Source organism: Bombus terrestris, chromosome 7 (genome assembly GCF_910591885.1).
Source record: "Bombus terrestris chromosome 7, iyBomTerr1.2, whole genome shotgun sequence".
NCBI classification, from domain to species: domain Eukaryota; kingdom Metazoa; phylum Arthropoda; class Insecta; order Hymenoptera; family Apidae; genus Bombus; species Bombus terrestris.
This window is the reverse complement of record NC_063275.1, coordinates 23272550-23289027: the sequence shown is the minus strand read 5'-3', so window position 1 is coordinate 23289027 and position 16478 is coordinate 23272550. Positions and strand designations below refer to the sequence as shown.

The 16478-nt window shown below is 31.8% G+C and overlaps 3 protein-coding genes and 2 long non-coding RNA genes across 9 annotated transcripts; 2 read left to right on the top strand and 3 right to left on the bottom strand.

The window, feature by feature from the left end:
• Window positions 1-34: 34 nt before the first annotated feature.
• Window positions 35-6936, bottom strand: LOC100650243. 4 transcript variants are annotated; one of them, XM_003396886.4, is made up of 5 exons: window positions 6845-6936; window positions 6165-6368; window positions 4724-4854; window positions 834-1041; window positions 35-422 (listed from the first exon to the last, which is right to left on the bottom strand). In XM_003396886.4, exons 2-5 carry the CDS (start codon window positions 6240-6242, stop codon window positions 189-191), a joined length of 651 nt encoding a protein of 216 aa, XP_003396934.2. In that variant the 5' UTR covers window positions 6243-6368; window positions 6845-6936; the 3' UTR covers window positions 35-188. The 4 variants fall into 4 exon arrangements, with proteins under 4 accessions (XP_003396934.2, XP_003396932.2, XP_048263446.1 ...); XM_003396884.4 differs by having other exon boundaries at window positions 6747-6897; XM_048407489.1 differs by having other exon boundaries at window positions 6165-6335; window positions 6845-6862.
• On the bottom strand, window positions 2168-3656 carry LOC125385433. The gene is made up of 2 exons (XR_007224703.1): window positions 3523-3656; window positions 2168-3425 (listed from the first exon to the last, which is right to left on the bottom strand). It is a non-coding gene; the product is annotated as an uncharacterized LOC125385433 (long non-coding RNA).
• Window positions 3714-4805, top strand: LOC105665956. Its single transcript, XR_001098900.3, has 3 exons — window positions 3714-4219; window positions 4301-4544; window positions 4664-4805. It is a non-coding gene; the product is annotated as an uncharacterized LOC105665956 (long non-coding RNA).
• A 96-nt stretch (window positions 6937-7032) lies between the features above and the next one.
• On the top strand, window positions 7033-14410 carry LOC100649998 (mediator of RNA polymerase II transcription subunit 23). 2 transcript variants are annotated; one of them, XM_012310703.3, is made up of 12 exons: window positions 7033-7350; window positions 8708-8774; window positions 9098-9342; window positions 9408-9540; window positions 9612-9794; window positions 9873-10157; window positions 10233-12375; window positions 12459-12698; window positions 12783-12942; window positions 13008-13295; window positions 13369-13575; window positions 13674-14410. In XM_012310703.3, exons 2-12 carry the CDS (start codon window positions 8730-8732, stop codon window positions 13810-13812), a joined length of 4068 nt encoding a protein of 1355 aa, XP_012166093.1. In that variant the 5' UTR covers window positions 7033-7350; window positions 8708-8729; the 3' UTR covers window positions 13813-14410. The 2 variants fall into 2 exon arrangements, with proteins under 2 accessions (XP_012166093.1, XP_003396930.1); XM_003396882.4 differs by lacking the exon at window positions 7033-7350 and having other exon boundaries at window positions 8105-8774.
• Window positions 14154-16347, bottom strand: LOC100650118 (pyrimidodiazepine synthase). Its single transcript, XM_003396883.4, has 6 exons — window positions 16022-16347; window positions 15448-15605; window positions 15195-15359; window positions 14941-15073; window positions 14750-14865; window positions 14154-14677 (listed from the first exon to the last, which is right to left on the bottom strand). The coding sequence occupies exons 1-6, from the start codon at window positions 16044-16046 to the stop codon at window positions 14555-14557; spliced, it is 720 nt and encodes a 239-aa protein (XP_003396931.1). The 5' UTR covers window positions 16047-16347; the 3' UTR covers window positions 14154-14554.
• Between the last annotated feature and the right edge of the window lie 131 nt (window positions 16348-16478).

The following is a 16478-nucleotide window of genomic DNA, read 5'->3' as shown; positions in this document are numbered from 1 at the left end:
AATAATAATACGAAAATAATAATAATGCGAAAAATAATACGGAAATACGATTTATCGTTTCAATGTATTAGACCAATCAAAGTCCTGCTACATTATTATATTATGTAAAATACTCTTCTTAAATATGTATCCTGCTCGGTATTCTTAATATTCTTCAAATTAATTAACAGTAATCCCAAGATGAATTTCTAAGATTCTTCCCTCGTAGCTTCATACAGAACTTCTTTCAACACTCTTGTTCCATCTTCGAGTTTACAGTATTTATAGGTCGGACACTGTTCAGTGGGAGCCTCCTGCATGTATTTTTGCAGCAATATCGTATTAGTCTCCTTTTCGTCTGTTATACTCCAAACGTTGATGAAGTATATCGTGTACAGGCTAATGTCTTGCATCGCGGAAGAGGACCAAGCGCACACATGTACCTGAAGCAAACGCAGACAAATGTTTCTTTATTCTTTCATAATAATTTCTTCTTTCCTTTTCGGTATAGTTTGTTTCCCAAATATTTGTTTCATCGAGTTACACAACCAGCCGTAAGTATTAAATGCATTTCAGTGTTTCTAGTTCCTAGTTATTCTACTACAAATCTGTCGTCTCACTCGCATCATACGCGTTTTACACTGCAATTTTTAACAGACGTTATTTTCAGTAAGATTTCCAAAAAGATCTAATTGGTAATAAAATTGTCAATAAATACAGTTTACAAAAAAAGAAAAAAAAAAGGAAATTCCAATAAATCTTCCAGCAAGCGTGATCCTCGGTAAAATTCCCAGCAAATGTAATTAGTAGATGTCTTAATACTTCTAGCCAGCAAACCGTGTATCGTTACTTACGTTGGTTTTCAGGATTTGCGCGCAAGAATTCATCGTGTCGAGAATCAAAGAACACGTTCTGGCAGTGTGTACATCTTGCAACACCTCACTTTCTTTATAGCTACCGGTATAGGCGTCGAAGTCGTCGATCAAGAGCACAGAAGGCAAAGTGGCGAAGGTGTGTAGCTGGACGAGCAGCTTTGCGAGAGCCTTATAGTCCTCCAAGTACCTAGGGTATTGATTTCTTCGTGATCGTTTTGCGTTCGATTTCATAATCGAAAGCGGATTCACTGTTGCACTACGCGCGCGTAATGCAACCTTATTACAGAATGATCGCAGTTCGTTCGAAGCAGATGTGATCCACTTGGATTTTCTTACATTATCTTACCAAATCGTATTTACCCTACCTTCTTAAGATACATTATATCGTTATTGCGTTGTTGTAATAACAATTAATTATCGTGCTACTATATTTCATTATAATTATTATCAATTTAAGCAGTGAACATCTATCAGTAAGTTTTGCGCCTTGTTTCGAGTTAATCGCATGAATTCTACAATGTATTATTATATCGTTATAATAGTATTAAAATGATACTATTATATTACGCTATATCTTAATCAAAATACTATGTTTTATGAATATATTTTTATACGTGTTATTTGCGACTACTGTATGTCGTGGTATATTTCATTCATTTTATGCGTATATATATGTATAAAGCATATTTTCCTTACGCTATTGTATGTATTCTTTGAATAGGAAATTATGTCTAGGAAATATTGTTTTAAAGCTTTTTCCTTGAAATTTAAGAGACAGTAATGTGTCCTTTCGTATCTCGTAACTTGTAACATAAATGATAGATATATATCTGTAAAGAAAATCTGAAACGTTTAAGTGATTACCACGAACACCTGAATATAATAATTTATTGAAAAAATTCGGCATCGAGAATGATTGGTAACTGGAAAATAAACAAACGGCGCAAAGATCCCGCGAGCAATATAGCTTAAGTAAATGGATGCCGTAATAAACGTAAAATAGCGTTTCGTTTATTGTCTTGGTGTAAACCTGTTTCAAAATCAATAAACTTCGTTTCCAAAAGTGAAAGCGTTATAGCATTTGTAAATCTAATATATAATCAGTCAGTTCTTTTAAATCCAACACAATGTCTAAATCCGCGCACTCCAACCGAGAGTAAATCAAAATTACATAACAGTACTCGAATAGATCTATAGGGAATCGTATCTCTGTCAAAATTTAAATTTTGTTTATAATTAAATAAACGAATCTAAATGTATATTACGTTATCAGTGATCCATGATTAATTCATACGAATTATTACGCTAAAATATCGAATTTTTTGAACTCTAATGATTTTATTCTCTACCATTCGCGTAATTATATATAATGGAATATTACAACGTCATTGGATTGACTTCTAAAAGCCCATATGCAATAACAAAACGATTATTTTGCAAATTTTTCTTTCGATTTAACATTCCTTTTCATCTACAGATTCGCCAATTGTTTAATTACAAGTTGGATCTATGTGCTTCCTTTAAATTATAAGATTGTTTTACTTCTTTAAAATTATAGAATCTAAATTAATAGAAAGATTTCTAACTCTAACATCGACACAAATAGTGATATTTAAATAGTAAATATCACTATTTTACAGTGATATTTACTATCACTATTTTTATAGTGATATTTAAATAGTAAATATCACTATTTTACTATTATATCACTAAATATCACACTAAATATCACTATTTTAAATATCATACTTTATAGTATGTATACTGAATAGGTACTTAAATGTATAATTTCTTGATTCAATGAGGACGCAGTAAGTGTCGTTGCTTACTATTAATTTGATTAAATTGATTTTAAAATTTAAATGAAAGCCTGAACTAGATTAACATTCGTATAGGTATTGCTACCGCATTTCGACCAACGTTTCTGCATTTTTACAGACTATACTATATATAGGTATGCATCTCGTGTATACATACACGGTAGAACTAAGAAGCGAGATAATTGGAGAAATGAACTGCAACCTACATATGTGAAAAAAGCAAAGTAAAGTGAAGAGGCGCGGTTAGAGAAGAGAATTTTCCTCATTCGCCAGAAGGCACGGTTCGACGAATCCTCAAGCGTGGACAGATAAAATCTCAGCTTTGAAAAATAAACCGTAGAAGAAGGAAGCAGCTGATTTGCGACGACCCCGGTTCCACCGTTTATTTTACTCTTGCTTCTGGTGCCACGATGAATCGCGTATAAAAATTGCGGACTCCGTTGTTTATCTAACCGAAAGAATAAACGTTTCGAAACTGCCTCGTTTTATCCGCGAAGGATTAGCTTCGTAAGTGTTTGCGTAGTTAAAATTGACTTGGAAAAAAATGAAAACGATATCGATCATTTTTCATGCGTTTGATCTCCAGCTTGTTGTTGGTATTAATTCTCCGTGTGGATACGTATATATGATATGATTGAACGAGATATAATTAAGAATTTTCTCTTAAATTTCTTATTTGTAAAGAAGCATCATTTTTTCAAGGAAAAATCGGCCAAGAATAGAGTTTTGAAATCGAATCTGCAGGCTGTTTCTGTAAAATCGTTTCAAGTATCATTCGTTAAAATCGAAGATAATTTCGAACGATTAACGATAACGAAAGCTTAAGTTTCGTGTGTATATGTACGTACATACGTGAAAATAGTCCTTCTTTTTTCAATTCTTTACGAAGCGTTCGATTTATATATCGTTACATTTATACCACGCTATATTTGCAAATTGTAACTCGGTTCAAGCAAATTTATTCAACGATGAATCAAAGTTCTTTGTGCGATACTATACTGCGTATCTCATTGTAGTTCGCTACATAAAGCAGCTGAGAATGAGTAACCTCTCTAGCGTGATCTATGTGCAGTTAACGCAGCCTCTTCTGAAAATACGATCGCTTCTAAACAACGCATATGTTTATGCACGTAGAATGTCAATACCTGTCGCGTGTGACGTGTGAAGTAACTAATGTTCCTTGATCTATCGCTTCCGGTACGTTGAACAAACTTCTCGAATTTGAAACCGTTCTACATATTATTATTCTATGGCGTAACGCTGCGATCCTTCACTATGATTCCATCGGTTAATATATAGTAGCTCACGAAAGTATTTGAATGCTTATAGAAATTTTTTAGTGTTAATATTATCACGAAATACGAATGGTTCTATCGGTAAAGTTTGAAATAAATCTGAAAATATATATAGTGATTACAAAATATTTAGTGCAAATATATATTTCACAAAGATCATAGAAGTATTAAGCAACCAATTATTCGTTACATTAATAAGTCTTAATATTCAGTGAAAAAGACCATCTTTAACATTTATTATATGCTTAAGGTGACTCTTTGGCTATATTCTAATTTTTTACTAAATATATGTTTACAACAAATGTTTTATAACTATTGTTTACATTCTCAGATTGATCTCAAATTTAACCAGTATATTCAGGATAATTACGCCTCACTACGATAAAGACGAAATGTAATTTCTAAATGTTTTATATAATACACGTAACATATGCACGAAGGTTTTCTATGGTAAAAAAAAAAAAAAAAAAAAAAAAAAAACAAAACGACCATGAACGAGTTTTGGAAAAATAACACGATCTTTCTTCTTAGAAGATCAAAAAGAACTGATAAATTCTTCTGCGTCTTAGAACGAAGTGAGTAAGTCCGCAATATATTAACCGACATTCGAGATTCAAAATTCAAGTGAAACAAACGATTTCAAAATAAGCGATTTAGTTTAGTTAAATGGATATAAATCTGGCGCTCTTTTTAGAAACGAATCCCGAAGGCCGATGCACGTGCAGAAGCGCCGCAAGAAAAGTGTTCCGCTTACATAAATCTCATCAGCTTGAAAGCCGCGGGTGCTGGATTACTTCTATCGTGACAGGCTGCCGGCAGTCTCTCCAACGGAGTTGGTGTAATGTAAACGACGCGGCGTCCTTCTTCGGCCCAGTAAATTGCTACCTACGAAGGAAAACTCGATTCCGGAAATGTCCATACCATTTTTAACAAAACAGTTCCATAACGAGCACCGACCGTGCAATAATGTTGACTTTTAATGCTAATATTTAGAATGCTTTTGAGATTTGGAAACAACGTATCAATCTTATCATGTTTCCGTATGTTTTCAGTATGTTATAGGCGCTATATATTGTATACAGCACTGCCTTGCTAACCGACGGAAACCCTGCATTGCTAACTGGCCATTAATATCCCCACCACTCCTTGCACGTCTTCGTGAGACGGAGGAAACATTTCAAATATGGTTGGATACTTAGAAAGACTTATCTCATTACGGGTCAACGTTTCACATTTGTAATTTTTTAAAGTATGTTATCAAATTCTGTTTATTAACATTCGGGCTACGCAAGGGAATTCCAAGGACTCGTTTAATATTTTTTCGTCACTATTTCTTCCATGTTGATTCTACAGTTCTATGAAATTTAGAGAAGTTGAAGTATTTATAATATTATAAGAAATTATACATGTATGTTACTTTGTCTTCAATGCATTGAAACTCTTGATAGGTCTTGAGTTTTTAAATTTTTGATAAATTTTGAAATTGCTGATATATTTCAATTTTAAAACCTTGATAGGTATTGAATACGTATAATATTAAAGATAAATTGATAGATTTCTTTATTTTAAGATATGAAGGACAAAACAACATATCAGGAGAATAAGAAATTACCATTAAACTTTTCAAATTTTGAAATCTATCTAGATTTTTTAGAAATTCATGACTTATAGAAATTTTAAAGACTAAAAATCTGTGAAGATTTAAAATTCAAGAGTTATGAAGTCTTTCAAAAATTTCAGATATCGAGTCATATTCGATGTAATCCGAATTCTTTGCTACATATAAATACGTATGTAATTTCACGCCAAAGAAAAATATCTATTCTAAACCTTGCCTTGCTAATTGGTCATATTTGATCCTTCCTCGCGACCAGTAACAAAACACAACTGTACATCAATATCGTATCGACACGAGTATTTGAGTTTGAAATACATTTTTGCAATTATAAATTATTTCATGTAAACGTTTAAACAATTATTGTTTATATTTTTTAATAACTCATTAAGTATCTCTAATCTATTTAAACTTTGATCTTTTTGGAAAAAGAAATTAAGAAATCTTATTCTATATTGTATCCAGTTCGCGCAAATTTCTCTATCACTGTGCAATCCTAATTCTACTATTTATTTTAAATTACTGAACTACGTTTGTATGTACAAAATATTATTATGTTTATATTTTTTGATTCATTTACCTCAAACATAAAAGATTGACTCAACTCTGCTGGTCCACAGAGCAACGTCGATTTCACATTAGACTTTACAGGGAACATACTTTGCTTCAATCTTCCAATTGTATATGTAGGTTATATAATTATCGCAGTCGGAGATACGATTGATTTCTTTCTTTCCTTCAGTAATTAGGTCTATCCCAAATATAGAAAGTATTTGCAACGAATCTTTTAACATAAAAATCTTATTAAAAAGCGTTTTCAAGCTGCAGTTTACATCTTTTGAGCAAGGTTGTCATAAACACTAACAACCAAAGATTTGAACGAAATGTTCGCCGTTGTGGCGGTACGCGACAGTAAGAACTTGCGTCATCTACAATCTACTTTATCGGTTTAGTATGAAGTGAAATATTTTCATGGCTGCTCAATATTTTTATTTCCTTTTTCACAGATTCTTCCATAAAAATATAAAGATAATGTACGCGAGTCATATGTTAGCGTGGATGCGATATAGGAATAGGAATAGAACGCTGCATAGAGGCGCTTTCTATCCTTATCTAATGAGGCATGTGTCTAACGCCGCTCGTTTATCGGTGTTGTACTTACATATTTATTATACGAATATGTAGCGAATATGCACGAATAGTTCTCTATACAGCATTCTCTTCCTATTCCTATATCGCTTTTTCAACCCGCTCACGCACTCTATCTTTATATCCCTGTGGATTTTTCTTTGCAACAACACGGTGAAAACCAGAGAAGAAGGAGTCTCTTTCTTTTTATATAAAAGTTTGCTTTGATTTCGAGAAGAGGCGCTGAGATCGTCCAATCAGAACGCTCTTTCTCGATAGAACCGCATCTGCGAAATGAACCTTTTTACTTCTGCTTTTACGAAAACGTGTATGCAAGTGTACATCTTGTGTGTAAATAGTTGTTTCTACCAGATTGTTTCCGATTCCCTGGCAAATTTCAGGCCAGGGATACTCAATTCCTGCGGTAAATCGCGGATGCAGGATTACGATAGAATGAATACACATAATCTACAGAAATGGAGGCGTAAGTCCTCTGCCACATTAGACAGATTTTCTAAATATCCAAGGCCGATACAATGAGACAATTCGCTTGTACCGTCGCAAACTTGTCAGGGACACCGGGTTAAGTGAGCTGAAAACTGGAGAAATGCAGCCCACAGCATAACAGCAAAGTCAAAGTAAATCTTGAGAATTTCCGTGCTATAATCTGTCTAACGCACAGCCGTACATACAGGTGTAGGAACTTTCGTAGTGGGAGTAAGGCTCTTAATGTCAAGAGTCGTGCTTTACAAACCATGGCGCTACTATAGATCCTCGATTTATTTGTTAGGATTTTGCATTTAGCGCCATCCTGCAGCAAAAACAATATCTACGCACAATAAAGGTAAAGAATATAAAGTAACCTAAACTACTTTTCATTATTTTTCACAATTTATTTAAAATAAATACATGTACATTATTTCATCTGGTACAGAGAAAAAGTTGTTTAAATAGACATTAATTATGTGATTCACTAATAAATACTATTATTTCTAATGGAAAAGCATAATTTCCAAATCAAATGTATTTTTAATACTTTTATAGTATGTACGTACATATATTAAATCTATTAGAGGATCATAACGGAAAATAAATTTGTTTTTAATTTTTTTTTTTTTTGATTCATTAAAAAATTTTATAATTTGATACTATACTATTTAATGTTCTTCAAAATATTTTTCATATATTCTCTAACCCGATTCCTAACGCCCTATCTAATCAATGCTGCCCATTTTCTACGAAGATTCTCGTTCTTCGCTATAAAAATAGTTTTTTATAATACTAACTTTTATTTGGGCTACAGTTCGGCACGATACATGATTATTATATATTGGATTGAAGTACATTATTATCAAATAGTTATAATTATAATAATATGTATTGTAATTATAATAATAATGTATTGTTGCAACACTTGCGTAGATGTTTAAAGTAAAGCTTATATTTAAAAAAAGGAATTGCTTCAAACCGACTTTTATTTTTGCGTGAAATTCTTTGCCAGGTAGTCGCAGATCGTTTACCAACCGTATATGCATGGTTTACCGCCATAATACAGAAGTATTGCAGGTGCAGACGCAAGATCGCGCTGTGCAACGAATCCTTTGCAAATAGATCCAGTTACATTGCTGCAGACAGATTGACCAACATCATCCGATCATTATGCCTTATTCCTCCATAAGAGTTTCCAGACCTGTGTACGACTGTGCTGTATATTCCTAATCGTAGGCCCCTATATCTATACATACTATACATTTACTGTTAGTATAAGCTCTATGCGCGTGTGAGACAGTGCATACCAGGAGTTCATATTACCGATACCGATCGTACTTTTTCATTCAAATGCAAATTTATGTTATGCAAACGTAAACAGAATATGAATTGTGTTTACAAATCAATGTTATTGGACGTTGACTGTGAATATTGAAAAAAATAATGAAAGAACTAAATGAAACATAAATTATTATACAGTGATTTATAGATTTTATACTATTGCAGCATAAGATTTTTTAACCAAAAGATGACGAGTGAAATTCAAATCACTACCATTGTTAATGATATTTTAGTAAGTATACATTATGTGCACATTAACTAATGCATTTATCTTATATATTATTTATTATTGTTGTCTTATAGTAATTTAAAAAAACAGATTAAGGTTAAGATTCAATTTTTTACAGCTATATAATTAAAATTATTTCAGATTAAATAAACGTGTGTTTAATATAGATATTTACACACTTGTTTCTAAATAGTTTTTTTATCGAAGATAATATTAATGAAAATAATAGTCATATTATTTCTATATTCTTCCCTCTCAGTTTTGTTGCAATCTGAGATTATATTTTTATTTCAATAATAATTATTTTTATCACTTTGTAAAACTAGAAAGTGGAAGCTATAGAAGAAGCTTTTAGCTGTGTTCTGGTACATCACCCAAATAGTGAAAGCGAAAAAATATCAACATGGCAAACAGAATTATCATCTGCTATGTCAAATTTATCCAAAGAACAACAAGAGAACGCAGTAAGACAATTTTTATCTATGGCAGCAGCTATGACTAATCATAGGAGATTGCAATTATTATTGTCACTACTTGAAAACTTAGTTGCATCTAGTGTTTTGCCAGCAAGGTAGGTTAATTTGAAAATAAGGTATCATTTATCAAATATTATATGTAAAATGTATATAATTTCAGACTTGTTTGTGAATGTATATTAAATTGTGATAAACTTCAATATCAGTTAGAAGATTTTTGGGTTGAATGTTTTGTTCTTATTCGACACATTATTGGAGGAGTTGATTACAAGGGTGTCAGAGAAATAATGAAGGTAAGTGTCAGCAAAATTAATTTCAAAGTAATGCAAGTTTAGATTAATGAATGCTGATTATATGCTTATAGGGATGCAAAGAGAAAGCACAAACAATTCCATCGAGATTAGATGCATCTATTCAGCCTCAATTGAAAGCTTTAGAAAATGTAATTGAATATATTTTTGATAGAAATGCTTGTTTGTTGCCAGGATATTTTATTGTAACTGAAATTCAAAAGGCTTATCCTGATGGTAAAAACTGGCCACACTGGGTATGTTACTTCCTTCAAAGATAAAACCTATCATACTTTGTTAAATTTAATAACATCTAATATAATTTGTTTTTTTAGAAATTAGCAAAATTGCTTTCAAACTTTGTTGAAAGTTTTCGCAATACTGCGCAAATGGTATCTATAGTTGGGCATTCAAAAATGTTACCAGTAGTGGAACATACTGGATATGCTGATTTAATCAATCCTTGGGTACTTGATACCACAACATTAAAATTTTCATTAAAAGGAAATTTGCCTTATGATGAGGATTTACTCAAACCACAAACTGAATTACTGAGATATGTATTAGAACAACCTTATAGTAGGGATATGGTGTGTTCGATGCTTGGTTTACAAAAACAGGTGTGCTTATAATAATAAAATAATGCTAATATGATAATATAAGTATATAATAATTTTATGTTGCTTCTATTACAGCAAAAACAACGATGTATAGCTTTGGAAGAGCAATTGGTAGAACTTGTAATTCTTGCTATGGAACGTGCAGAAAATGAAACGTTACCGGCAGAAGGAACTGATGGAACTGTTGCAAATCATTATGTGTGGTTACATCTCTCATCACAGCTTATATACTTTGTACTTTTTTCGTACGCTTGTTTCCCGAGTATCGTAATGGCAATACACGATAAATTAGCAGGAAGAGACTTAAGGAAAGGGAGAGATCACTTAATGTGGGTCTTGCTGCAATTCATTTCTGGAAGTATTCAGAGAAACCCACTATCAAACTTTTTACCAGTATTAAAATTATACGACCTTCTATATCCAGAAAAGGAACCGTTACCGGTACCGGATTATACTCAAGCATTATGCACACATCAAATGGCTATTACGTGTATATGGATACATTTGCTAAAAAAAGCTCAGTCAGAACACTCCAATATTCACAGACCAATACCACACACATTGAAACTTCACCATGAATTTTTACAACATTTAGTTATGCCTAACACTTCTCTTTGTATGGGATCTGATTACCGCATTGCTTTGCTATGTAATGCATATTCTACAAATCAAGAGTATTTTGGTAGACCAATGGCAGCTTTAGTAGATACTATACTTGGTACTCAAAAAGGTCAGCAACAGCAGCCGATGCAAACCTTACAAAATAACGCAGCCCTCGCAAGTGGACCAACGACGCCATTATCGATGTCAATTTTGGATTCATTGACTGTTCACTCTAAAATGAGCCTAATACATAGCATCGTTACTCACGTTATCAAATCGGCACAATCCAAAAGCAATATGGCATTGGCACCAGCATTGGTTGAAACTTATAGTAGATTACTAGTATACACTGAGATTGAAAGTCTTGGCATCAAAGGTTTCATCAGCCAATTGCTTCCAACAGTTTTCAAGTCTCATGCGTGGGGAACATTATATACTCTTTTGGAAATGTTTAGTTATAGGATGCATCATATACAACCGCATTACAGAGTGCAACTTTTGTCTCATTTACATAGCCTTGCAGCTGTGCCACAAACTAATCAAACACAACTTCATCTATGTGTGGAAAGCACTGCTCTTCGTTTAATTACTGGATTGGGATCAGCTGAAGTGCAACCGCAATTATCTCGATTTTTATCAGAACCTAAAACTCTTGTGTCAGCAGAATCTGAGGAGTTGAATAGAGCTTTAGTATTAACGCTGGCACGTTCTATGCACGTAACAGGAACTGGATCAGACAGTCACAGTGGAACATGGTGCAAGGAATTGTTGAACACAATTATGCAGAATACCCCACACTCGTGGGCTAATCACACTCTTCAATGTTTTCCTCCGGTGTTAAGCGAATTTTTTCAGCAAAATAGCGTACCAAAAGAAAACAAACAACAGATTAAGAAAGCGGTGGAAGAAGAGTATCGAAATTGGGCTTCTATGAGTAATGAAAATGATATAATAGCACACTTTTCAGTACCTGGTACACCACCTCTATTTTTATGCCTTTTGTGGAAGATTATTTTCGAAACTGATCGAATTAGTCCGATCGCATATAAAATCTTAGAACGGATTGGAGCCCGAGCTTTGTCGGCGCATCTCCGAAAATTCTGTGATTATCTCGTATTTGAATTTGCTAATAGCGTGGGTGGACAACATGTAAATAAATGTGTAGATACAGTTAACGATATGATATGGAAATACAACATTGTAACTATTGATAGATTAGTTCTTTGTCTGGTACTAAGGACTCACGAAGGCAGTGACGCGCAAGTATGCTTTTTTATAATTCAATTATTGTTATTAAAAGCTATTGAATTGAGAAACAGAACCCAAGAGTTCGTGAAAGAAAATTCTCCGGAGCATTGGAAACAATCGAACTGGCATGAAAAACATCTTGCATTTCATAGAAAATTCCCAGAGAAATTTGCTCCAGAAGGTATTATGGAACAAACTAGCGGAGGACCTAGTCAATATCAAAGTTTGCCAGTTTATTTTGGAAATGTATGCTTACGATTTTTGCCTGTTTTCGATATCGTTGTACATAGGTATTTGGAAATACCAGCTGTGTCGAAAAGTTTAGAAACATTGCTAGAACATTTAGGATGCTTATATAAATTCCATGGTTCGTATACACTTCTCTATTAACGATAATAATATAATCCTTATATTTGAATTACTCTGATTCGTTTTGTTCCATTTTTTTAGATCGGCCTGTTACGTACCTTTATAATACTTTACATTATTATGAACGTAAATTAAGAGACAGACCAGGTATGAAACGACGATTAGTGACAGCTGTTTTTGGTTCCTTAAAAGAAATTAGGGCACCAGGATGGGCACTCTCAGAAGCTTATCAAATGTACATGACTCGATCTATTGATGAAGTTATCGCATGGATGCCAGAATTAGATTATTATATTCGCTTAGTACGAAGAATTGTGGAAAGTAGGTGATTTTATTAAATAGTATTTTTTAAATAGTATTTTTTTTATTAAATAGTATTTTATAATCGCCTGTCGAAATTTTTAGCAATGTCAGGTACAGCTCATTTTCCTGCTACTGATTGGAGATTTAATGAATTTCCCAATCCTGCTGCACATGCATTGTATGTCACATGCGTCGAACTTATGGCTGTCCCTGTTGCTGCAAATATAGTTGCCAATTCATTATTAGATGTAGTTGCAAAAGGGTAAGATGCAATGAGATATTACTATATACTTAGGTTCTTCAACTTTTTAATTTCGAGTTTATTAGGTACACAGTGATACCGTCAGATGAAATTCATTTATGGATAAATTGTGTGGGATTGTTATTGGCTGCTTTACCAGAGTGTTATTGGTCAGCCCTTCATGACCGATTAGTTGCAACTATTAGCAGTCCAGGTCTAGCTAATTGGAATTACAGTAATTTAACTCCATTTCAAATGTTTAATTTTAATAACACGCATAATAGTTTATTAGAAAATAAATTCAGTTATATGCTGGCATTGGCACATTCTGTGTGGCATCATGCCGGTGTTGGACAAATAACTACTATGCCTCAGTAAGTTTAAATTTTGAATACTATATATTTTTAGTAATTATAATATAACCTGATAAAATCCAATTTTATTTAGATTTATTAAAGAGAAACTTCAACCAGTTGTAAATAGCGAAGAACAATTGATATATGCGTGTCATTTAATTGGACCTACTTTAGCAAGATTTAATGCTGAAAGACCGAATTGTGTCGTAGAATTAACAGTTCGTCTATATGAAATGCTTGAACAAGTCGATCGAGTTCAAACTCATCTAAAATACATGGACCCAGTTTGTGATTTACTGTATCCTTTTTTATCAACTTATTTTGATATAACTCTCTGATAAAATATTTCTATTATTTTTATTCTGAATATATTAATCTTAATATTAACTACAATAGATATCATATAAAGTACATGTTTGTCGGGGATATGATGAAGAACGAAGTGGAATGTATTATACGAAGACTAAGACCTGCTTTGCAAATGAGGCTACGATTTATTGCTCACATAAATATAGACGAAATTCAGTCTTCCTGAGACGTCCCTAGTACTAGCAATGCAGAAGTGAATACATGATAATATTGAATACCTCATTATTGTACATATTGTCTTTATAATAATATATTTCTTGCATACACAGTGTATGAAGAATATGCTGAAACCAACATTTGAATTTTAAATTATTTCTATATTTTCTATATTTCATTTCTATATTTCTATATAATATAAATATATGCAAAAGTACATTTTTCATGTATAAAAACATATAAATATGTAAAATGTTGTATAAGGAAGGATTTGATCTTCGTGTTATAAAGTGAAAAAAGACATATAAACATAAGATAAAAGTATTTCAGCAAAGTATTATAGACAACAAATTTAAGTTGCTTTGTCAAAACAGTGTATTTATGATATTTATCACATGTTTTTCACAGCACATCTGACTAAGCAGTATTGATACTTTAAACAGATTCATAAATGTATATTGTCGTAGTGGAAGGCATAAGTTACGAAGCTCAAAGTTTCATACTTATTTATGTAGTAATTGCTCCTATTTATAAACTGACACTACTCTATGTATTTTGATATTAATCATGATAAATTTAATGAAATAAATACTATGATACCTTATAAATTTGGGTATAATTATTTCCAAAACCTAAATTATTACGCGTCAACATATACATACATGTGCATTATATATATAAAAATTAAAATACTTCTTATCGCATAATTGCAAAAGTAATATAATTTCACGTTATCATAATAATTGATGGATTTAAACTTTATCGAAATCAACATTTCCAGTTTTCAAATCTTTGACTAACTGAGCAAATTTTTCATATGAACATTCATTTTCTTGTACAAATGGCTGTGCCTTCATTTGTTGCATCCATTTCATCTAAAATAAATTTAGAAAGTTAGTTTACATTTTAAAAAACATGATTATTTTTTCACGTATGTTTGAACTTACTAAATGAGAGAAATTTCCATCATTGAAATTTGTAGGTTCTCCATAAATGAGAGATAGAGATTTTCGTCGTTCAACCCATGGCCACATAAGTATATCTAACATACCAGGTTGTGCTCCTAATAAAATAACAAAAAATGGAATCAATATTTTTCCATTTCAAACTATTTGTGATTTGAAATTAATTTATAAACCTCCAAAATATACAGTTCCACGAGTTTTAAGTTCCTCTTCAAACTCTACTAATAAAGATGAAAATTCAGCAACAATTTCTTTAAGTGGTCTGCTATCATTATTATGAATGCAGTTTGAGAAAATACTAACAAGCTGAAAGGCAATGACTAAAGTAAATGACTATTCTGTTAAAATCATTTTATAAATTCTAAATAATTATTTGCTAAAGAATCATGCGTATAAGAGAAAAAATTTGTAACGTGAACTTTCTTACCTTTGAATAGTGATCTAACAGTTCTAAGTCACGAGTTTTTGTTTTTTCATCATATAAAGAAGGCTCAGGATATTTTTCATCTAAATGATTTGCTATAACTAATGAATCAACGATTACTTTACCATCAGTATCAACAAGTGCAGGAACTTTACCCTCTGGATGAATCTAAAAATATTATTAAATATGATGGATATTAAACAAAGTTAATAATATGATTTTTACATAAGTAATAGATTATGGAAAATATACGTACTTCCAAGTACCATTTTGGTTTATTCCTGATATTGATATTAACAGTATCATGTGGAATGTTTTTATAAGAAAGTATTAATCGAATTCTATGTGTAAAAGGACAAAATTTCATACCATACAAACGAACTTGTCCTTTCACTTCTGCTGGTTTCTGAGAATCTATAAGTTATATTCAATATAATTATGTACAAAATAAAATTAAATTATAATTTCAAACAATTAAAGCCACGAATGAGAATGTCTTAATTGTTTGTAACGATATAAAAATTGCATTTTATAAAATAGTATAATAGAATGCAAACAATCGCTGCCTTTAAGAAAGATTTTCAAAATATAATTACATAAATGTTTATAAGCACCTATTATATTTATTGATATTGAAAGTACTGTTTTATACTTTATTGATTTGTAATTACTATAAAATATATATGCAATAAAACTTTTAATTGCGATATAAATTTATAAATTTAAAGGAGAAAAATATAATAACTATTGACAATTTAACTCATGTTTTACTAAAGAAGACATACAAGTCTAAAAAATACACGATATGTATAACATAAGTATGTACTTACCAGCCCCAAGATGTAAACTGCTCATAATTGTTCGTATTTCGTTAGATTTGTATCTAACAATAAAATGTTTAATATACTTCGAAATGTTTGAAATGATTATCGCACTTAAATGTTCATGCGATGATTAATTTCAGTAGAAATTCCAGACACGTGGTTGTTTATTAAGACGGATGGTATACGTCAATTTTTCTGCTTGGAATGAATAATAGAAATATTTCGAAAAGTTAGTATGGAAAGTGATTTCTCAATTTTCACTTTTCTAAACGTGCGTTACCTATGACCTACGGCAATGTTACACACTCATTGTATATTTCTTTTTGAAAGAAAGTAGGTCAGATCTGCGCATGTTCAAAAGTCGATTGATCGAATCGAATGTTTGAATATTATTGACTACAATTACAACACAAACTATTTACAAACGATTATCTTTAACTTGAAGTTAAATTTTATTCAACAG